Raw genomic sequence first — 23,316 nt, forward strand, 5'->3', positions numbered from 1 at the left:
AAAAGTAAGCTGAGCGAGATAATCCGGTGGCCACAACTGCTTGCCACACAAGCTTGCCGACCTGAATTTGGTGCCATGAGCCCAGCAGGAGGCGAATCAACTTTAGGAAGTTGTTCTCTGTCCTCCCTATCTGCACACAGCAAGCACACGTTCAGACACTCATGCCCACACGCACACCTGCTTGCGTGTGTGCACACACATAACTGATAATAAACAATCATTTTACAAAAGCAGCAGCAGCAAGCTGGGTGCCGTTGATGGCTCAGCAGGTGAAAGGGATGTGAGGCCCATTTCTCAGCTCTGTGGGCACTAACACACATGTGACACACATATGACACACATGCACATACAGTTTTGGTTTTGTTTTCTTGTGGTTTTGGTTTTTGTTTTGTTTTGTTTTCCAGTTAAAAAAGATTCACTAAAGCCTGTCAGGAAGCCGCCTCTTACTGTTCAAAAGCATTCATTCATTCATTCATTCATTCACCTGGTTACCCAGCGCCCTCCATGCTCCAGGCCTCGTGCTGACTGGACCCCAAGAGGCACTGAATGAGTCAACACCGGGCTCTACCCCACTGGAAGGCTTACGGTTGGTCTATTCCTAGGAATCCCTAGGATAGAACAAAGCGACTCAACACAGCACAGAGAGGTGCTTACGTGCAAAAATATTCCACACAGCGTTCTCCACACAAAAGAGAGCAGGCAAAGACTGAAAATGCCCACCGGGGAACGGAGACCTAACTACAGTACCTGCTGCTGTGTGCTCTCCACAGAATATTAAAGGCCGTAAAAAAAAATGATACTTGTAAAGATTCTGACATCTCGGGAGAAACAACCCACACTGTGCTGCGAGAGCGAGCGTAAGACCAAGGCTGTGCCACGCTAGCCGCTCCACAGGTAGACACAAATTGCATGGGAAAATGAATTCAGGGAGAGCCGGGAAAGTGTTTGGGGTGCTGGGGAAACAATAATGGTCTTTTTCTTCGTTCTCCTCTCCTGCACTCTACACGTCTATGTGGATAATGGGAAAGGCAATCAAAGTTTCAATAGCAGCCATGATGGGCAAGTGGGGAACAGGCACGCAGTACTAGGAGGGAGGGAGAAAGGGAGGGAGGGAGGGAGGATGGGAGGATTGGGAGAAAAGACCAAGAAACCAGCCAGGAATCCCAGCACTCTAGAGGCAGAGGTGAGTGGATTTCTGTAAGTTCAAAGCCAGCCTGGTCTACATAGTAGGTTTCAAGTTAGCCAGGACTATACTGTGAAAGCCCATCTTTAAAAAAACAAAACAGTGCTGGAGAGATAGCTCAGCGGTTATGAGCACTGACTGCTCTTGCAGAGGTCCTGAGTTCAATTCCCAGCAGTCACATGGTGACTCACAACCATCTGTAATGGGATCTGATGCCCTCTTCTGGTGTGTCTGAAGACAGCTACAGTATACTCATACACATAAAATAAATAAATAAATAAAAACAAAATAGGAAGTCAGAGGCAGGGAGAGCCAAGAATAGGGACTGGGCCAGGCAGTGTGGCACACACTGTTAATTCCAGCACTCAGGAGGCAGAGGCAGAGGCAGGTAGACTTCTTTGACTTGAGGCTAGCCTGGTCTACAGAGTGAGTTCCAGGGCAGCCAGGGCTACATGAAGAGCCCTATCTCATAAAACCAAAAGAACAAAATACAAAAAACAAAACAAAACAAAACAAAAAGAGCCAGATAGGAGGCAAAGAATCTGTGCCTGCAGCCCCGGCGAGAGAGACTGTCTCCAGCCAGGCAAGTAACTAGGTGTGTAAAGAAGGCACCCACGGCCACGCCTGAAGACCTGGGTTCCATTCCCCAACCCCACGTGGTGGAAGAGGAGCTAACTTATCCTCTGGCTTCTCCATGTGCACTGCGGTGCATTCTCAAGGCTGTGTCGGACATACACACAGAGCAAACACAGTAAGACAGAACAAACACCCAAGGTTGTCCTCTGACCTCTACACTTGCACGTATCACCTGTCCCCACACCCACACCCAAACATTAACATTTAAGAAGAGTGGGGACCATTCCTGCTTTAATTCCCAACTATTAAGGAGACTGTGAGTTCAAAACCCATCAGACTACATAGCAACTCAATGAGAACTGGGAGCTGGGGGTGTGGGTCAATTGTTAGAAGGCCTGCCCGGCACGCAGTCCTGACCTGGGACCCATCTCAACACTGCATGAACCGGTGTCTCAGGGCACGTACTGTTACCACAACACCCAGCACTCAGGAAATGGAGAAAAGGGAAATAAACGTTCAAGACCACTGTTGGCTACAGAGCGAGTGAGCTATATACAGTCTATAGATGACTGTCCCCCATAAAATAAAAGGAGGGGTGGAGGGGTGGGACAGCAGAGCACTTGACAATCTTGTGCATGAGATCCTATGTTTTTAAAACCACCACCACCAAAACAATAACAGGACCCAGCACCTACCTTTGACATTGTTCAGTGACAAAGTGCGTTCCTGGTCTCCCAGCCCAGGCCCCAGCCGGCTACTGCTTCCACTGTCCTTCTGCCGGGCCACAGCCACAGCAATGCCAACAGGCGGGTGTCTTACTTCGGCTTCCCCCTGGGTACCAGAGCCCTCTCTCCCAAAGGCCTTGGCGCTCTCAGGTCTCTCTGGGTCCCGTTTCAGCTGCCGGCCCCCTCCGGCTGTAGGGACCCCGGGGTGTGTGAGCCGGGCCTGGGCTCTAGGGGGACCCGTAGACGTGGGCGTGGGTTCAGGTTTCATGGTGCCCAGGCCTCCAAAGGGGCTCTTCTTCCCACAGCCACCAGGGCGCACTGCCACCGCCTCCCGAGCAAAGCTACCGCTGTATTTGATGAGGCTCTGCATAGCAGAGGCCTCTCCGGGTCCGTGGGCTGCCGAGTGGAGGTCAGCACCTGGCCTGCCGCAGGTGGCCGAGGCACGGGGCATTGCGCCCCCTGGGTCCAGGTAGGCCTTTTTGGATGCTGTGGCGACAGCTGCTTCCTCTTCGGCTCTGCTGGCATGGTGATGCTGGGCTGCCAGGACAGCCATCTGCGTGGTGGCGAAGTTGCCCAGTTCAAAGGGTTTCCACTTATGCTCCGGCCCGGGGGGTCGGGATGGTTCCAGGCCAAAGAGCTTAGCAGCCTGCTGGGCAGCAGAAGCGCTCGGGCCTCGGGGTGCGCGCTCGCAAGGCCTCGGATCAGCCTCGGGCTTGAGTAGTTCCTTGGGGGGCAGGTAGGCTCGCGCATCCGGGGAGGAGCGGGAGGAGCGGGCTGCTGGGGGTCCATCGGATGGAGGCGGACGCTTGAGGGAGCGGATGACCGAGCTTTTCTCCCGCAGGACCTCTGGCCGCTCCAGGCGTGGAGATCCGGGTGGACCTTGCAGGACCCCAGGACGGCCCGGCTCGCGCTCCCTGGCCCGGACATCGCGAGCCTGGGATGCTATCTGGATGGGTCCCACCCGCTCATCAAAGGCCTCCACAGAAGGCACAAAGGTGGGTGCCACCACGCGGTGCTCACGGCCTGGTTCACGGAACACGGTGTACACACCGGCTGGTGTAGAGGAAGGGGGTGCAGGGGGACCCTTGGGGGGCAGTGGAGGTGGCGGCGGTAGTGGGGACCCACAGGGCCTTGCAGCAGGCAGCAGGGCCTCAGCCCGCCGCAGCAGCCGAGCATTCTCCTCCTGCCTGGCTACCTCCTTGGCACCTCCACGGCCCAACTCGGCCACCAGCCCCGCGTCCACCACACCATTGCACAGGCTCAGGGCCGACGGCTGCAGTGCACCCTTGGCTTTGACCTCTGCCAGAAAGGGAGACAGGCGCTCAGCCAGGCGTGAGGATCCTCGGTCCTGGCGGCCCTCCGCTCGGGCCTCCTGGGTCAAGTCCACCACACCTCGGGGCCCGGACACCTCCTCACGTGCCCGAGGGTCTTTCTTGCCAAACAATGGAGGAGGGTCTCCACCACGGCCTGCACGATCCTTTCCTGTACCTTCACGGGAGGAGCCTTTGGCTGGACCTCCTGAGGAGTGGCCACTGGGAGTTCTGGACGAGGGCGTGTGAGCATGCAGGGTCCCCGGTGCGGGCAGGTAGAAGCCATCTAGGGAGAAAAGGACATAGTGAACCAGGACCATTACCCACTCCTAACCCCGAGACGTCCTCCCTTCACCCAAGGGTGCATTGTACCCCAGAGAGAGAATGTGCAGGGGCCTGGTCCTTTGGAGAGAAGCCAGGCAAGGCTGGAAAGTGAGTAGAAACCTGGCTCTAACCATCTTATTGTCCCAGGCCTGTCTCTTCATTGGTAAAGGAAGAAAGGCCAAAGGTCATTTTCAGAGCTGTCGGAGCTAATTAAAAGGCTGTGGGTAAATTCACAGACAGGTGAGGGGCCTTTGGGGCTGCGTCTCTGTGATGGTTTGTATATGCTCTTCCCAGGGAGTGGCACTATTAGAAGGTGTGGTCCTGTTGGAGTAGGTGTGTCACTGTGGGTGTGGGCTATAAGACCCTCACCCTAGCTGCTTGAAAGTCAGTCTTCCACTAGCAGCCTTCAGATGAAGATGTAGAACTCTCACCTCTGCCTGTGCCAAGCCTGCCTGGATGCTGCCCTGCTCCCACCCTGATGATGATGGACCGAACCTCTGAACCTGTAAGCCGGCCCAATTAAATGTTGTCCTTTATAAGACTTGCCTTGGTCACGGTGTCTGCTCAGCTGTAAAACCCTAACTAAGACAAGGCATTTTTGAGGCCTAGCATTCAGGAGGTAAACGCAAGTGGATATTAAGTTTAAGGCCATCCTTAGCTATGAACCAAGGTCTAGTCCACTGTGGACTACATTGAGGGGGGAGGGGAGAAAGGACTAAAGGAGGGGGAGGGAGAGGAAGGGAGGACAGACCTATAGGACGCCTCAGTAACAACAACGCCTGTTGTCAAGCGTTGTCAGACCTGGTAAGATCTCCAGCCTATGAGGTGGAAAGACAGAACTCCAAAAGCTGTCCTCTCATCTGCACACACACAAAGCAGGGAGGTAGGAAGATGATTCGATTACTGATTTTAAAAAGAGTTAAGAAAATATTCATGAAGGGTCAGAAGTGACGGTGCACATCTTTAATCCCAACACTTGGAAGGCCGAGGCAGGTGGATCTCTGAGTTCAAAGCCACCCTGCTCCACATGGTGAGTTCCAGAACAGCCTGGCTTAACAAAGAGAACCCCTGAAAAGGAAACTTTGGTGAAGGGGCTGGAGGGAGCAGCTCTGTGGCAGAGCCCTTTCCTAGCACAGGGCTCCATCTTAGGGACCCTCCAATAAAGAGGTAAATACTGCATAAAAGATACCTGGACCCCCGAGAGAAAACCCCAGGAAATCACTCTGCCACCTCCTCCCTGCCTAACAACAGTCGCACCCTTTCCTGCCCCCTTACCTTTCTGGGTATCGAAGATGCTGGGCTGACCCAGCTGGCTGAGGAGGGGGCTCCCACTGCTGGGGGGGTCCAGGTGGTTCAGGTGGAGGTAGGATGGATATAGCCCACTGGGCAGGTGGGAGAAGCCTAAGGAGAAAAGAAGAGAGGTCTGTGCTACTCATGCTTACCCACACATGCCCCTCTAGCATTTGCTTCTCTTTGGAAAAAGTTTCGGTGGCCTGTCAGTCCCCTGGTACAAGAAGCTGATTGGTCAACACCAGTTCTCATGGCAACAACTGCCCCCCCACAAAAAAAAAAAAAAACCCTGCCACTTCAAGCCTTCCATGAGGCCCAGAAAATCCACAAGGGCTTGGATACAAGTTCAAACACTCCAGGATCAAAGTCAGAATGGACCTAACCAACAGGAGACGCAAGGCGCTATTCTCATTTAAAGCAACCCTGAGATGACCACACACTCCTGTCCTCTCATTTTACAGATTAAAAACAAAGCAAAGCAAAGCAAAGCAAAGCAAAACAACAGAGTCAGAGTAAACCACTGTCTAAAAGATCAAAGTGCAGCTTAGCCTGACTTTGAACCGAACCGGACCCTATAGCTCAGACGCAACCTCAGGAGAGTGTGAACTCTGGATGGACAGTCGCCATGGGTCTCCTCTCTGCTGTGTGCCTCAGGACTGACTGCTTGCCGTCTCTGAACACTCAAGTCAGCATCTCTAGCTGCCCAGTCTTTCAGTGAAGTCCAAAGAGAGAGAGTGCTGTGACTTCAAAAGGGGTGTGGCCACAGGTGACAAACCAAGCATGGGCAACTAGCGGCAAGCTGAGAATGCACACAGGGCACAAGGGGCCAGGCAGAGCCTGGGACTGGGGTCCTACTGGAAAGCCACAAGGGACACACTATCCCTGGCCCTGGCCCTGAGAACTGGTGTCCTTTTCTCCATCATCAGCTGATACATACAGACCACCAGACAGAGCTACAGATGGCACTCCGGATGCTTGCCTGACATGCACGAACTCCTGAATTTGAGTCCTCATGAACCCAAATAGTCGCTACACAGGTGCACTCTGGTGGTAGGACCAGTAATACTGACTACCCAAGAGACTGAGGGCTGGCAGCTCAAGGCTAGCCTGGGAAACTTAGTGAGAACCTGCCACAAAATAAAAACTAAGGTCAGGTATGGTGGTGCATGCCTTCCATCCTAGCATTCCAGAGGCAGAGGCAGGTGAATCCCTATGAGTTTAAGGCCAGCCTGGGCTACACAGTAAGACCCTTCATCACAAAACAAATAAATGGGGGGTTGTCCAGAAATGTGGCTTCACACATGTAATTCTAATTCTTGAGAAAAGCAGAGGCAGGAGGATTGCTGCAAACCCAAGGCCATTCTGGTCAACACAGTGAGTTCCAGGTCAGCCAGCACTACTTAGCAAGACTGTCTTGAGGAAAACAAAACAAGGCAAAAGAACCCACTATGCAAGTCACAGAACAAGACAGATGCCCAGTCTACAGCGTCACAGTTAAACACCAAACCAACGCTCAGCTGCAGGTAGCTGGTCCTCTGCAGGTCCGTCGTGCGTAAGATAGGCATCCCAGCACCAGCCCCAGATGCTGCAAAGGTTGCAGGAGACCTAAGAACACTGCCCCAGGACCAGGCCATGTCTGTGGTGTATGTCTGCTGTGGCTATCAGCATCTCGGGAAGAGCTGAGGAATGAACCGATGACACAGTAGAGATAGCCTGTGTTCATCGCTCACCCAGCTAAGCTCAGTGGGAGGAGCTCAGGCAGAGAGAGCACCAGCCCACACCAGCAACCATCATCCCAGCCCAAGGCAGACACCCAGCAGAGGTAACACAGCCTTCATGCAAGACATCTATATACTCATTCCTGGATTCACATGCCTGTCCTGAGAGGCCCAAGAAAAATGGCTTTAGTAACTTTCTCTGTACAGAAAAGACCACTCTGTTATGCCTGACACTGACACTTCTAGCCACAGCCAAGCAAAATACAGCAAGCATCCCACACCCCTGTCCTGGTGGGCATTCATTCTGCCTCCAACTCTACTGGGTAGGGAATGGCCCAGACAGTCAAAAGCAGGCAATAGGGGTCTCCCAGAGCTACAATGTCCTAGGTTCTAGGTGAGCCCAGAAGATCCACAAGATGTAAGAGGACCCTAACATCAACCAAGCCCCGAGTACCCAGGCCAGAGGCTCCCCACAATAGTGTGATTGTGTTTGTGTGTGTGTGTAGGTAGGAGTAAGTGTGTAGGAAGGTAGTCCATTGAATATACACCAGTCCCTGCCCTCAAAGTGCACGCCACATGATCAGGGAACAACCACACAGGTAAGGCTTTTGTCTTTCACCAAGTATCCATGGGAACAGGACTGAGCAGCAGAGGAGGAGGAGCCAGTGGGCTGGGGTGAGAGGCTGCAGGCAGAGGCATGAATGGCTTGTGCAAAGGCCCTGTGGTAACAAAATAAGCGCTAAGTGCTAGAGGGGACACCCGGAGGCCACGTTGAGAAAAGGTGTTGAGAATGGTGTTGGGGACATTAAATTGCCATCACCATGGGGACAGTGGCCCAGCAGCCCTCAGCCCCTCCCAGCTGGCCCACTCCTTACCTTCATGGGCGTGGGCAGCCCACAGCTGTACCATGGGCAGGTTGCTGGGGGTGGGGGAGCGGAAGGAGAGGTCAGAGGGCAAAGATACCGGGCTCCCCTGAGACGAGGCCGAGGGCCCCATCCCGCTGGACACAAAGCTGCCTAAGAAGGCCTCGCCTGCAGAGAAAAGGGAGGGGGTCCCTGTCAGGCAGCCAGTAAACCAGGCCATGCTACATGGACCACCATCCCAAGGCCCTCCACTGCATAAAGTCTTCACAGAGAGATCAAGAGGCATCCCCTGGCCGGGCGTGGTGGCGCATGCCTTTAATCCCAGCACTCGGGAGGCAGAGGCAGGCGGATTTCTGAGTTTGAGGCCAGCCTGGTCTACAAAGTGAGTTCCAGGACAGCCAGGGCTATACAGAGAAACCCTGTCTGGAAAAACCAAAAAAAAAAAAAAAAGAAAGAAGGCCAGACTCCCCCGGACCTGAAACCCAAAACCCCAGAGAACGCTTTTATTACTGTGGCTGCAGATGGAAGAAAGCCTGAGTCAGTCAGGATGGGGTTGTGGGGGGCGCCTTCAAGGACTGCCCAGGCCACAGTAGGGGAGGCAATGGTCACAGAGAAAGAGCTCATAGTCTGAGCTCAACGCAGGACACTGTCCAGAGACCAGCGTCCCCAAGGAGCTCACGGTCCCTCAGGATGTGGAGGAGCTTCTGGGTGTCTAGTGACTGCAGATGCCCAGTACGTGCAACGGAGGCCCAGGAAGGAAAAGCCTCAGCTCCACGAAGGAGCTCCGTGCACACCGAGCAGGGCATCTCAGAGCCCAGCATGACAGGCCTGATAGGTAGAGGGAATCACAAAGGAAAACAGAAGACGGCAGGACAGCTGACACGCATATAAATACCAGCCTTGGAAGCTGAGGCCAAAGGGCTGCAAGTTCTAAGCTAGCCTGGACTATGACGTGAGTCCGGTTTATAAAAAAAAGATGGATCCTATCATGATACCTCGAATCTGTTATCCTAACACTCAAAGAAGTGGAAGCAGAGGATTGCTGCAATTCATGGCCAGCCTGGGGTGCACAGCAAGTTCCAGATAGTCTGGGCTACAGGGCAAGACCCTGTCTAAAAAAAAAAAAAAACCAAAGTCAATCTGGGGATGCAGAGTGCCTGCCTAGGAGACATGAAGGACTAGGTTCCGCACCAAAAAAAAAAAAAAAACAAAAACAAAACAAGGTAGGAAGGAGGCATACATTGAACAGGAATTATATAACAGATACGCTAGTTTTCGCTAGTTTTAGGAACAATAATAGTAAATAGGCCAGATGTTCCATGGGTGATTCAAACTCCCTCCAGGGCACCCAGCAGGAGAGGGTGTGGAGCCCTGAACACATGGCTGGGTCCAGCACTCTAGCCAAGCACCCACCAGGTGCCCATTCTAGTTGGTCTCCAGAGGAAAGCTGTGTTAAGTTCTCCAGAGCCTTCTCTAGTCCCTAGGAGGTGGGCACTGTTTACAGACAGCAGCAGACAGGATGTGTGGCTCAGATGCCAGCAGCGGGTCTAAGCCACAGGGATCTCACAGACTCCGCCCACATACACATGCACTTCAGTTTCTGAGTTCCTGAGAGCCCTCCCATGTAAGCCCTATACAAAGTGTCCACTGACTGCCTCCCTAGGGGGATAGGATTCCAAAATATGCCCCCAGGCCCTTGGGGGCACACATGGGTAAACTGAGTAAGAGCAGAAGCTAGAGATCTCGCACACACCCTCGGATCACATGCCTGTCACCATGGCCTAAGTTCAGCCACCATCGCTGAAGCCCAGTCCCTCACCAGAATCCAGCGCCAACGCCCGTGGCCCAAGGGCCCTTGTAGCCGGTCAGCACATCCATGTAGCCTAAGCCTGGGAAGGTAAGGCCTCTGGGCCCTGCCAAACCCTAGGCTTCCTCCTTGATGTGGCAGACGGCCGGTAGAAGGCTCCGGAAGCCAATAGCCAGGGGTTTGCGCAAAGGCTTACGTCAGCCACCAGTTCTTCCTGCCTGGGCTGTGCGGAAGCAGAGGGCCCAGGCCTGCCCCTGCCTGGGCTTGTGAAACCCAGCAAGCAGCACTCCAGTCCAAAGAAGCGTTGAGGCCCGGATGCCACCAACGGTTCCCGTCACCACCGGGGCTCTAAGGGGCCTCAACTACCTCCTCCCAGGCTGGAGGTAGTGACAGCTGGGGGGGTCCCAGCGACCAGGCAAGCCATAGATGATGCTCTCTGGTCACAGAGTTGCAGTCCTAAAGCAGGCACAAAACCAGGAGTGGTGGCATAGGACAGTCACTGGAACTACTCAGGAGGCTGAGGCAAAAGGATGGAAAGTTAGTTCAGAACCACTCTGGACTGGAGTGAGTCAACGCTAGTCACAGCAAACTCGGACAGTCTCCATAAAAGGTAGAAAGAGCTGGGAAGAACAGCTCAGCAATAAAGACCCAGCCTAGAATTCCTCAATAAGGTGTTTGGGTTGTCCGTGGTAGAGCCCCTGCCTAGAATGCCCCAGTGAGGGGCTGGGGGCGTGGCTCAGTGGTAGAGCCCCTGCCTAGAATCCCCCAGTGAGGGGCTGGGGGCGTGGCTCAGTGGTAGAGCCCCTGCCTAGAATCCCCCAGTGAGGGGCTGGGGGTGTGGCTCAGTGGTAGAGCCCCTGCCTAGAATCCCCCAGTGAGGGGCTGGGGGCGTGGCTCAGTGGTAGAGCCCCTGCCTAGAATCCCCAGTGAGGGGGCTGGGGGCGTGGCTCAGTGGTAGATCCCCTGCCTAGAATCCTCCAGTGAGGGGCTGGGGTGTGGCTCAGTGGTAGAGCCCCTGCCTAGAATCCCCCAGTGAGGGGCTGGGGTGTGGCTCAGTGGTAGAGCACACACCTAGCACAATCAAGGCTCTGGGTTCCATCCACAGAACCTTAAATAGCTCCTACATAATAGTCACGTCAAGACTATCACCCTGCCTGACATCCTCAGCAAAGCCACAAGCATAGCTGCGTCTGTCAGGTACAGGACTGGATAAATGAACAACCCACACCGACAGAGAAGACCAAGGAGCAGCAGACGCTCCACGCTGTGGGACATGGTAGCCACTGACCGTGTGTCGCTCCTAAGTCAGAATTGCAACCATGGAAACTGAAGAACTGTTTGTTCTATTTTATTAAATCTCAATTCATTTAGATTTAATTCAGCCATGTTCTAGGCTGAAGGTCTTTTCCTGGCTAGAAACGGAAGGAGTGGACATGAACTGTGAGTCTCTGTGGGGAAGAGCTGGGGACACAATGAGATTCTTAGACAGAGCAAAGGCCACATCCTAGCTCCCGGGCTCATTTCTGTGTGCATACGTGTGTCACATGTGTATGTGTGCATTCAGCATATGCACATGTAGAAGCCAGGGGGATGTGGGACGCCTGCCTCTAACCTACTCACTTCAGACAGCCTCTCTACTGGGCCTGGATCTAAACTGATGGATGTCAAGGCCCAGAAACAGCCTGACCACACCCGCCTGTTAATGTGGGTGCTAGGATCTGAACTCATGTCCTTGCCTGTGTATAGCAAACATCTTTCCGCCCAGGTTACCCTAGCCCTCACTATGTAGCCCAGGCTGGCTTCCCACGTCAGGCAGTCCTCCTGACTTAGCCTTCCTGAGTGACAAGATCGCAGGCGCATACCACCACTTCTAACTCATGGCTGTTATTCTGGCCATTCTGTAAGTCTCCCTGGGCTATGCAAAATACATAACACATTTATCTTCTCCCTCCAGCTTGATGTATGGAAAGATTCAAGACACTTCTGTTTGTAAAATGATCTGAGCTTGGTCTGCCCAAAGGGTGCTATGTAATGCCAGCTGTGTCACAAATGACTGGCGAAGTGACACCTCCAGGGCCAGGGTTTGAGGGGGGTCCGCTTGCCCTACCTTCCTCAGAAGTGAGCACTTGCAGGTCACTAACACATTAACATCGCGGAGCTGTGTATGACACCTGCAAATCATATAACTGTATAATACATGTGTGCATGTGTGTGTGCCCGTGTGTGCCTATGCACACAGAGCCCTGAAGTTGACCTCAGATGTCTTCCTCAACCACGTTAGAGCTCTGATATGGTTAGAATGGCTGGCTAGCGAGCTAGAGGCATCCTCCTGCCTCAGCCTCCCCAGGACCTGGATTCCAGGCAGGTAATGCGTGCCTCTTGTGTTTCCTCACAAGGGTGCTGAATATCAGTCAAGTCACGATGCTATGAATGTCATCTCCACCCTCCCCCGCCCCAAGAAAAAAGAAAAAAAAAAAAAAGCCAAATGATCCCAATTCAAGCACCAAGCAGGCCCAAACTTGCTTAGCTTCCGAGATCAGAACATTCATCCAAAGCTACATTAAAACTCCAGTCTTGTAAGCTTCCAAACCTCAGGCATCTTTGCCCACAAGTCTTACAGCCTTTCCGGTTCCTGGCTTGCTATCCTGAAGCCCTGGGGCCCAGGAACCTTGTTACTCATTTTGCATATTAAGAAATTAAAGACGTGAACAAATGCCTTTAATCCCCCGCAACTTGGGAGACAAGGGAAGGCAGATCTCTGAGTTCAAGACCAGCCGGGTTTACAGAGAGAGTTCCTCATCAACCTGGACTACACAGAGAAACCCTGTCTCAAGAAGGAAAAAAAAAAGTCAGGCACGGGGACACGCCCATGTCATCCCAAGGCTAAGGAAGTAGAGACAGACAGATTCCTAGGGCTCAGTCAGTCTAGCCTATTCCATACCACTGGGACCCTGCCTCAAAGAAAATAAGTAGCTTCCTGAATAATGTCCCCCAAAGTTATTCTCCAGCCTCCACAAACACAAGCATACCTGACCCCCCCCTCACACACACACGCACATACTCACACTTAAAAACAAGCAAACAAAAAAACATAAGCACATCTGAATATTATGGATGAAGCCCTGGTTCTATCCCCAGTGTTTCAAGAATGAAGCAAGTCTTCAAAAGTTTGGGGTGAGCAAGGGGCCGCCTGCGCAGCGTCAGGAAGAGCACCCAGTTGGTTGTCTCTGCTTCTTGGGCAAAGATTTAATGACATTCATAAAACTCCCAACTTTCCCGAGCCGTTTTCCTCCACACCAGGCTGTGTGCCAAGTGCACACCTCACCGGCTCCTGTAACCCCATGCCCATCACGGAAGGAGTTAGTCACACAGCACCCAGTTAGGAAGGAGAAAGCACAGACAGTGTGGCTTGCCCCGGTCATCATGCACGGGCGGGGAAATCCAGACACTTCCTTATGTGTCCCACACCCCAGCAGACGGATGGCAAGGGACACACTATCTGTGGCGATTTGGGGTGCAATCCTCTCAGAGACCTGGATGCCACTGTAGACACCAGCAGCATCTCGCCTGTGCTATGGATGAGATCAGGAGAAAACCTACTTGTGATCATACTTGGGCTTTCAACAAAAATCCAAAAGTGCTAGGTATAAACTCCAGAAATAAACAACTGGCTGAGTTTTAAATCTCGTGCCATTCTGAACGAATGGCCTGATGGAACCTTGCTTGTACCCTTCTGATCTATCCTGCTCGTAAGCGAACCATCTCTCTTTCCAATGCCATGTAAGCCGCGTATGCCGCCACGCTCACTCGGCTCACTCATCGCCATCGCCGGCACCCAGCCATTCCGAACACTTCATCTTGTCGAATACTCTGTCTCCTCTCATTCACAAAAGGGTGAGGATGTAGAGCGCAGCCCTAGGATCCCAGCCCTTCAAAAGTGGAGGCACAGGGGTCACAAGTTCAAGGTCATCAAAATGATGGTGTTCTGGGCTCCATGAGACCATCTCAAAAGGAGAAGGGTGACTCAACGTGAAGCCAGCTGAGAATATAAAGTAAGTCCATCTCAAATAGGCAGGCAAACAGACAGACAGACATAGGTAATAGGTATTTTGAGAAACCAGTCACACTAGTTGTATTAAAATATGCTTGTGGGCCAGCAAGATGGCTCAGCAGGAAAAGGAGCCTCACAACAAGCTGACAACCTGAGTTCAACCTCCTGCACCTGGATGGTGGCGGGAGAGAACTACAGTGTTGCCCTCTGACCTACACCGGTAGGAGACGTCATGCATGCACACACAAGACGTCCACACACAATAAAGAAAAGGAAAACCACTTCTCAGCGTGTGCCTGTTAGGCCAGGCAGGGTGGCGCACGCCTTTAATCCCAGCGCTTGGGAGGCAGAGGCAGGTGGATTTCTGAGTTCAAGGCCAGCCTGATCTACAGAGTGAGTTCAGTATAGCCAAGGCTACACAGAGAAACCCTGTCTGGCGGGGAGGGGGTGGAGGGTGTGTGACTGTCTTTTAGAAAAATTTATTTATTATCTTTTTTCAAGACAGGGTTTCTCTGTGTAGTCCTGAAACTCACTCTGTAGACCAGGCTGGCCTCGAAAAAAATTGTTTTAACTCTGTGGGTTTGTGCATGGGATCAAAGGTGCCTTGTAGCTACAAGTGGTTCTGAGCTATCCAACGTGGCTGCTGGGAACCAAAGTAGGGTCCTCTGCAAAAGCAGCAACTGCTCTTGCCTGCCAAGCAGTCTCTCTAGCCCCTATTTCATTTCTGAGACAGGGTCTCATGGATCCCAGGCTGACCCCTAAACTCCCTATGTAGCAGAAGGTGACCTTAAACTCCTGATCCTCCTGCCTCCACATGCTGGGTTACACATACTGATCCTCCTGCCTCCACATGCTGGGGTTACAGGTTATATGCCACCACGCCTGGTGCCTGGTTGCTGCGTTGCTGGGAAAACCCAGAGCTTCCTGCATGCTTGACAAACACCTGTCAAAAGGAGCCCCATTCCCAACCCTGATCATTCTATTGTGCAATCAATCACCATCACTCTGCTGTGTTGGTTCTTACAAGTTAATCGGAGGTACGAATATGTAAGAAAGTCTGCAGACCTTTAATCCAGGACTTAAGAGGCAGAGGCCATCAGGTCTGGGTTCTAGAACAGCCAGGGCTACACAGAGAAACCTTGTCTCAAAAAACTATCACCGGGCTGGCGAGATGGCTCAGTGGGTAACAGCACCCGACTGTTCTTCCGAAGGTCCAGAGTTCAAATCCCAGCAACCTCTTCTGGTGCATCTGAAGACAGCTACAGTGTACTTACATATAATAATAAATAAATAAATCTTAAAAAAAAAAAAAAAACCTATCACCACCACCACAACAACAAAAAAAGGAAAGAAACCCACAGGCCATATTCAAATTAGTGCTGCCTGCGATCTCAGAGTCCCGAGCACGCACAGGGGATCTGGGAAGCCTTCCCCTGCAAGGCTCAGACTCGGCACCTAAGAACCTTTGCACAGCAGCTGGGAATCCATCTCTCTCCTTCCCTCCCTCCCTTCACTACACACACACACACACACACACACACACACTACAAATTTGTAAGTAAACACAAGTCAGCTGGTGAGATGGCTCAATGAGTAAGGGGCTTGCTGCCAAGTCTGGTGACCTGAGTTCCATCCAAGGGACCCACACGGTAGAAGGAAATAACTGCCTCCTGAAAACTGTCCTCTGACCTCCGTGTGTGCACCTTGGGCACACATCCACAGGTGTACACAGACACACAGACACACAGACATGAATAAATAAAAAGTAATGTTTTCTTTTAAGTGACTCCCTCTTACCATCCCCTGCCCCACCCACACCCCAGCTTTGCAGCAGACAGCTAAAGCCTGGCTTCTGGGTGTTTCACTTACTAGCTGTGTGACCTTAGACAACAACCCAACCTCTCTGTGCCTTCCCACTCCCATAATATAACTGAGGGCATAAGGAGGCAAGGCCTTCCCATCCCTGGCCTTCTGACACTCACCACGTGACAGACTGAGCACCTGCGGGGCCACTGTGGAACCTTACTCTCTGGGCACAGCGGCAGGGGACTAATGGCTGCCTCCTCCTCTGGGCTCTGGTGAAGGCAGCTGGGTAGGTGCAAGGAGGGACTGAGGCAAAAGCCAGCCTTAAAAAAGCCAGCCCCACACGCAGGAGGAAGGCCTAAAGGCCGGCCCCAGGGAGATAAAACCGATTGGAGCCTCGCCTCCCCTTCCCACCCACCCACCCACCCACCCCTCCAGCTCAATCCAACAACCGCAAACCCCACCCATCCTTCTCATCTCCAGTCTCCCCGATCTACCTAGGGTGCACTGGTCCCCAGAAGAGACCCCACTGTTCCTAGAACAAGTGGTCAGCAGGACACCGCCTGACCAAATCCAAGCCCCTCCATCTTCACTGAGCCGGCCCCCGCGGGCTTTGTCTTGCCCCCAGCGGACGCCTTCTTCTCAAAAGTAGATCCTTAAAATTTAAATTAAAAAGGATGCCAAGGGCTCCCAGACAGGTAAAGACCAGCTTAGCCAGTGATATGCAAATAAGCCCACTCTGCCTGGGCCCTGCCCTTGGGGCTCCAGATAGGTCACAATCAGGCGGCAATTACAGGGGGACTTCCCTCTGAAAGGAATTTATCCCCTAAGGATCACTACAGCCCAAGAGTGTGGAGTTAGGGATGGATGGACTTCCAGGACTGCTAGGACAAAGGAAAATGTTCAGAATGAGAGGTAAGCCAGCCAAAACCGATCCTGGAGCTGACGCCTTGACACCTAAAGCCACAGCACAACTTCAGAATTAAGCATTCCTTCTACTGGGACTGGAGAGATGGTTAAGACCATACGTCCTTCAACTCCCAGCACCCACGTGGCAGCTCCCAACTGTCTGTAACTTCAACCTGACACCCTCACACAGACAGACATGCAGGCAAATCCCCAATGCACATAAAATAAAAACAAGTAAGTTATATAAAAAGGAACTCCTTCTGAGTTGACAAGATGGCTCAGTACATAAAGGTGTTCGCTGATGACCCCTGGAGCCTGAGTGATGGAAGGAGAAACCCAAATGCCCATACCGCAACTCGTCCTCTGACCTCTATGTGTGTGCACCCTGTACATGCCAGTGTGTGCACGATCGAGTGGCTCTCTCTCTCTCTCTCTCTCTCTCTCTCTCTCTCTCACTCAAATGCAGAAATTTCTTGCTTGCCCATTCTTACAAACACACACACATACACACATGCACACACACACCACACATACAAACTCTCATACACATACATATATATGTGTGCACACAAACACTCTCTCCATGAATTCCTTGCTTGTCCACACTTATACACACACAGCACACACATACAAACTGTCACACACATGCACATATATACACACATTCAAACACACACATACACACACACATGAATTTACTGCTTGCCCACACACATTCATGCATATATACGCATGTACACACACAAGCACACACACTAACTGAGCTGGGCTATGGCTCAGTGGCAGACTGTAGATTCAGCAGCTTATGTGGAGCCCTGGGCTCCATCCCTAGCACCAAAGCAAAGCAAAATAAAAAATTTAAAAACAAAAACAAAAAAACAAAATCTAGTCAGGTGTGGTGGCTCATGCCCCCAACGCCAGCACTTGAACAGCAGAGACAAGAGGAAGCCAAGAACTGGGAGACCAGCATACAGTGAAAGAGATCCTGTCTCAAACCAAACAGATAAGACAATCAAATTAGAATATTTCTGGTCCCTCCAATTTAGAAACCCTGGTGTCTCTAAAATCCAGAGGGCAGGGAGGTGCTCAAGGGCCAGTTGATTTGGGTGGGGGGTTGGTTTGGTTTGTCTGCAGTGCTGGGGACGGAACAAGGCATCTTGCAAGCCAAGCAAGCCGTCCTGCTATACCTGGGGAGCTGTTTTCACTAGGGAATTATTCAGAGTCTCCCACAAGCCCTTTGCTGACAGAGATGAGGCTATAAAAGGCTGGAATTCATGGGGCAATGGAGGGGCCCTCTTCCCTCATCCCAGCTCTGCTCCCCCAGGCTGAGTAGTAGCTCCAGAAGGAGGAAGACCAAGGTCAGCCTCACCTACAGAGGCTAAACTTTAAGCCTGAGGCCAGCCTAGGCCACAAAGAGACCATATCTCAAACAGTAACAATAGTCTGCTTAAATTAGTGAATTCACTTTTAAAGGAATGAGACTTGTCTGGGCTGGGTTTGGGCAGAGGGCAAAGCTAGGCGGAAACCCAAGTGCTTAAATGGCTACAGTACTCTCACCCAAGGTGAAAAAGAAAAGTATCAAAACCAGGCTCCAGATATGCCTGGCCCTGCGGTCCAGGAGAAGGCTGAGGCAGAGGATAGACCTCAAGGTCAGCCAGATAACAACAACTGTCTCAAAAAAAAAAAAAAAACAGGAAGAAAGAAAGGAAGAAAGAGAGAAAGAAAAAGAAAGAGAGAAAGAGAAAAAGGAAAGAAATACCTTTATACAGAGATAACACCGATTTGGTGTCCATCCGGTCCAGTGCTCACTATCTAACCCTCCCTGAACCTGGAGCTAAACTGGAGGCCAGCAAGCCCCAGCAATCCTCCTGTCTCCACGCCCCAAAGCACTCCAGCTACTGGAGGCACACAGGGCCCTACCCTGCTTCTCAGGTGGGTGGGGAACCCAAACCTCATGCTGAAGTAGCAGTGGCTCTTCACAGACACAGTCTCACTTAGCACAGGCTATCCTCAAACTCATTCCAGACCTAAGGCTAGCCTTAGATTCTTTCCTGATCTTCCAGCTTCCACCACCCAAGTGCTCGATGGGTAAGTGTTCATTTCTTTCCCAAAATGCAGAAGACAAGAGAAGACCAGTGAGCCAGAGGATACAGAGAGCCCAAAAAGAAAACAACACAGTCATGATCAGCAGGCATGAGAACAGACAGGCATGAAAAAACAGAATGCTCTATTGACAGTAAGAACAACAACACTAACAGGGCTGAAGGTGGCTCAGTGGGTAGGGTGCTAGTTCCATCCCCAGCACTGGCTGTGGTGATGTAAACCCACAATCCCACTGCTCTCTGGAGAGACATGGGAAGATTAGAAGTTGAAAGTCACCCTCACCTTCATACTAAGTTAAGGTCAGCCTGGGCTACATTACACACACAAACACACATACATACACATACACACACAAACACACATACATACACACACACATACACACACACACATACACACATACAAATGCACATACACACACACATACACACACACACATACACACATACAAATGCACATACACACACACATACACACACGCACATACACACATACACATGCACATACACACACATACACATACGCACATACACACACACACATACATACACACATACACACACACACACACTTTTTAAAAAAGATTTATTTATTTTATGTATTTTTATGTATATTGTCACTGTCTTCAGACACACCAGAAGAGGGCATTAGCTCGAATTACAGATGGTTGTGATCCACCATGTTGCTGGGAATTGAACTCATGACCTACAGAAGAGCAGCCAGTGCTCTTAACTGCTGAGTCATCTCTCCAGCTCCCCTCCCCCCCACATTCTTAATATACACTCTACATATGAATGACAGCCAACTTCTAAAACTATACTGAAGGGTTAAAGGGCTATAAAGTTCCACAGAAGATATCTAGAAAGATTGTAGCTAAGTAGGTGTGGGCTAGTGAGATGGCTCAGTGGATAAGGGTGATCTTAGCAAAACATGACAAGCTAAATGGAACTACTCCCAAAAGTTGTCCTCTGAAATACACACATACACACACACACACACACACACACACACAAAATAAATAAGTAAAAATAAAAGAAAAGAGTAAAGCTGGAGCTGCTGGTGTAGGCTTTGATCCCAGTGCTCAGGAGGCAGAGCCAGCAGATCTCTGTGAGTCCGAGGTTAGCCTAGTCAGGAGTTCCAGCTATGTATCAAGGCCCTGTCTCAGGGGAAAAACTCAGGGGAAAAAAAGAGAAAGGAAAAAAAAATGATACAGAAGATGTGTTTATTGGAGCAAAGGCCTCAAGATATCTCACTACTCGTGCAAAGAAAGAATGGCAGACAGGAAATGATCAAATATGAATAAAAATAGAAACTCAAAAACAATTTCAGGCTGGAAGGATTGAATCCTGAGATTGACAGGCACCCAGCACAGCAAACACAAAAGGAGGCCACAGCAGACACTCCTGCACAGAATCTCAAGACAGCTAGGATGGCGAGAAAATCCCTAATCGTAGCTCGGGCTTTCTTTGAGTCACGCAACCCTCTAGGAGCTTCAGGGCCTAGCCGCATTTACCCTTCACACAGTCATGAAAAGCGACTATTAACCAGCCATTTCAGCAGAGAAAAAAAACAGAGGGTCAGTCAGACAAAATGTCCAACCCACACAGCAAGGAAGAGGCCAAACTGTCCCCTGGGTCCCTGTAGCCATGTCTGTCACTATTGTAATATCAAAAAGATGTTGGGGGGTGGGGGGGACACAGAGGACAGACACTTGGCATATGGTGATCAAGATTCAAAGTGATTGGCCCATGCCTTTAACCCCAGCACTGTGAGTTCAAAGCTAGCCTGGTCCCCATGTGAGTTCCAGGGCTACAGAGTGAGGCTCTGAGGGTTTGTAGACAGTTAGTGTTACTGGATGGCTGGTGTGTCGTTTTCTGCAGAGATATGGCCACTGGTTAAGTTGTTCGTGCTCCAAGAAGGGACCTGACAACCAAGCTTAAGAAAGAGATGCTAGGGCTGGTGAGATGGCTGAGCGAGTAAGAGCACTGACTGCTCTCCCAAAGGTCTTGAGTTCAAATCCCAGCAACCACATAGTGGCTTACAACCACCCATAATGAAATCTGACAACCTCTTCTGGTGCATCTGAAGACAGCTACAGTGTACTTATGAATAATAATAAATAAATCTTAAAAAAAATATTTGGGAAGCCAGGAGTGGTGGCACACGCAGAGGCAAGCAGATTTTTGAGTTCGAGGCCAGCCTGGTCTACAAAGTAAGTTCCAGGACAGTCAGGGCTATACAGAGAAACCCTGTCTTGAACAACCAAAAAAAATAAAAAATAAAAAATAAAAAATAAAGAAAGAAAGAGATGCTAGCTGGGAAGCCTTTAATCCCAGCACTGGGGAGGCCGAGGCAGATGGATCTCTGAGTTCAAGGCCAGCCTGGTCTACAGAGGGAGTTCCAGGACAGCCAGGGCTACACAGAGAAACCCTGTCTCAAAAAACTAAGAGGGAAACCGGGCGTGGTGGCGCACGCCTTTAATCCCAGCACTCGGGAGGCAGAGGCAGGCGGATTTCTGAGTTCGAGGCCAGCCTGGTCTACAAAGTGAGTTCCAGGACAGCCAGAGCTACACAGAGAAACCCTGTCTCGAAAAACCACCACCAAAAAAAAAAAAAAAACTAAGAGGGAGGGAGGGAGAGAGAGAGAGAGAGAGAGAGACTCTAATACACTGAGTGGGTCATTCACAAAACAGCCATGACACTAAGAGGAAGATGAATTTCAAAAGACAGCCAGCAGCTGAGAGGGCACTGGGGGGGATAAAATACTAAAATTCATTCTGTACATGAATGAAACTGTCCATGCATACAAATAAATACACAACCACTCACAAGCTAAACAAATAATAATACTACTACGTTGTACTGGTTTGGTCCCCAGCCCCACCAGTGGGAGGGGTCGGCACAGCATCACAGCCTTCAGAAAAAGGCAGAGGGACACTGGAAACCACTAACCACCAACGTGACCAGGCAGAACAAAGGCATGTTCACACTTGGCCTCAGATCTGCCTCTGCTCAGCCTTCATCAGAAAACCACTGCTGAACATGCTCCCAGAAACACAGACGTAACCCAGGAGACAGGAAGGTACCGGATCCAAGGGACAGAGTACCTGGCAACCAGGTAAAGGCCGATGGAACCATCCAGAACCAGAATCTTCAAGAAAAGACAAGGGAGATCTGGGAGGGAGATGTTCCCAATTATAAACTGTATCCACAGAACGGGAGGCAGACAGTCTAAAACACGATCCGAACCAAAAAAACAAAACAAAACAAAAACCTTGAAAACTCCAGAAAATATAAGTTGATTTTATTACACCATTGACTCTAGGCACAATAGGCACAAAACTTACAAAGCCATAGTAAAAAAAAAAAAAAAAAACAAACAAAAAAACCTGGCTTAAATAAAACGGTAGTGTTGCCGGCCGAGGCACCTTTAATCCCAGTGCTGAGGAGGCAGAGGGACGCTCTGTGAGTTCGAGGCCAGCCTGGTTTATAGCGCAAGTTCCAGGACAGCCAGGGCTACTCAGAGAAAGCCTGTCTCTTAAAAAAAAATTAAAGTAAAACAAAAAAATCTCTTGTATCTCATATATATCAAGAGAAGGGAAGAGAACCGGGTAAGAGGTCAAAGAAACCTCAATTACGGTAACAATAAACATCTGCAAGGTCCCCATTGCACATCAGACGCAGCGTTAAATGCTTTATCTGCAACACTTAATCCTCCAAACCATCTCTCTCAGTATCCTATTATCATACCCCATTGTATTTCACTTTGCATATGTGCACTATGGGCGTTTCTGCTTGTATATGCACGTGTCACATGCTTACAGGGTCTGCAGAGGCCAGACACAAGAGTCAGACTCCGCAGAACTAGGAGTCAAAATGGTGTGAGCTCTTGTATAGGTGTTGGAAATCGAACCCAGATCCTCCGCAAGAGCAACAGATGCTCTTACCTGCCGAGCCATTTCTCCAGCCCACCCATTTCATTTTTTCAATGCTACACTTCTTTCTTTTCTATTCTCTTTTTTTTTTTTTTTTTTTTTTGGTTTTTCGAGACAGGGTTTCTCTGTGTAGCCCTGGCTGCCCTGGAACTCACTTTGTAGACCAGGCTGGCCTCGAACTCAGAGATCCGCCTGCCTCTGCCTCCCGAGTGCTGGGATTAAAGGCGTGCACCACCACGCCCGGCTCTATTCTCTTTTTTAAAAAAAAATCCTTTGGCTTTTTTCAGGACAGGGTTTCTCTGTGTAGCCCTGGCTATGCTTGAACTTACTCTGTAGACCAGGCTGGACCAGAACTCAGAGATCGGCCTGCCTCTGCCTCCTGAGAGCTGAGATTGTAAGTCACCACACCTAGCTTGTTTTGTTTCTGTGATTACATAGCACAGGCAAGCCCAAACTCACTATATACCCAAGGGAGCATGCTCTTGCACTACTCAGTCAAGAGATCCATCTGCCTTTGCGTCCTAAGTACTAAAAGTACAGGCACATACGCACCACCATGACAGTTAATATGACTTAGTCAAATCCAGGGCATCATGCATGCTATGAGCTACATGCTCCTCCTGCTTTGGTTGGTGTTGTACTTTGAACGTTTTGAGACAGGGTCTCATTATTTAGCGGCATTGGAACTCTCTCATTATATAGTCCATGCTAGCCTCCAAT

At 50.7% G+C, this 23,316-nt stretch overlaps 1 protein-coding gene across 9 annotated transcripts in view; it reads right to left on the reverse strand.

The window, feature by feature from the left end:
• The window catches only part of Tnrc18 (trinucleotide repeat containing 18), a 93,805-nt gene that overhangs the window by 60,424 nt on the left and 10,065 nt on the right, over window positions 1-23,316 (reverse strand). For 5 of the 9 annotated variants that reach the window (XM_029477002.2, XM_029477004.2, XM_085837399.1 and 2 more), the window contains 3 exons: window positions 8,002-8,157; window positions 5,394-5,519; window positions 2,455-4,080 (listed from right to left, as the gene is read on the reverse strand). In XM_029477002.2, the coding sequence (XP_029332862.1) occupies window positions 2,455-4,080; window positions 5,394-5,519; window positions 8,002-8,157 (1,908 nt within the window). Of the gene's footprint in view, window positions 1-2,454; window positions 4,081-5,393; window positions 5,520-8,001; window positions 8,158-9,808; window positions 10,038-23,316 lie in introns of those variants that run through there. The other 4 variants (XM_021161707.3, XM_085837400.1, XM_029477008.2 and 1 more) reach the window with 2 other exon arrangements.

The sequence above is a fragment of the Mus caroli genome, unplaced genomic scaffold, assembly GCF_978045245.1.
Source record: "Mus caroli unplaced genomic scaffold, Mus_caroli_1 scaffold_4, whole genome shotgun sequence".
Taxonomy (NCBI): domain Eukaryota; kingdom Metazoa; phylum Chordata; class Mammalia; order Rodentia; family Muridae; genus Mus; species Mus caroli.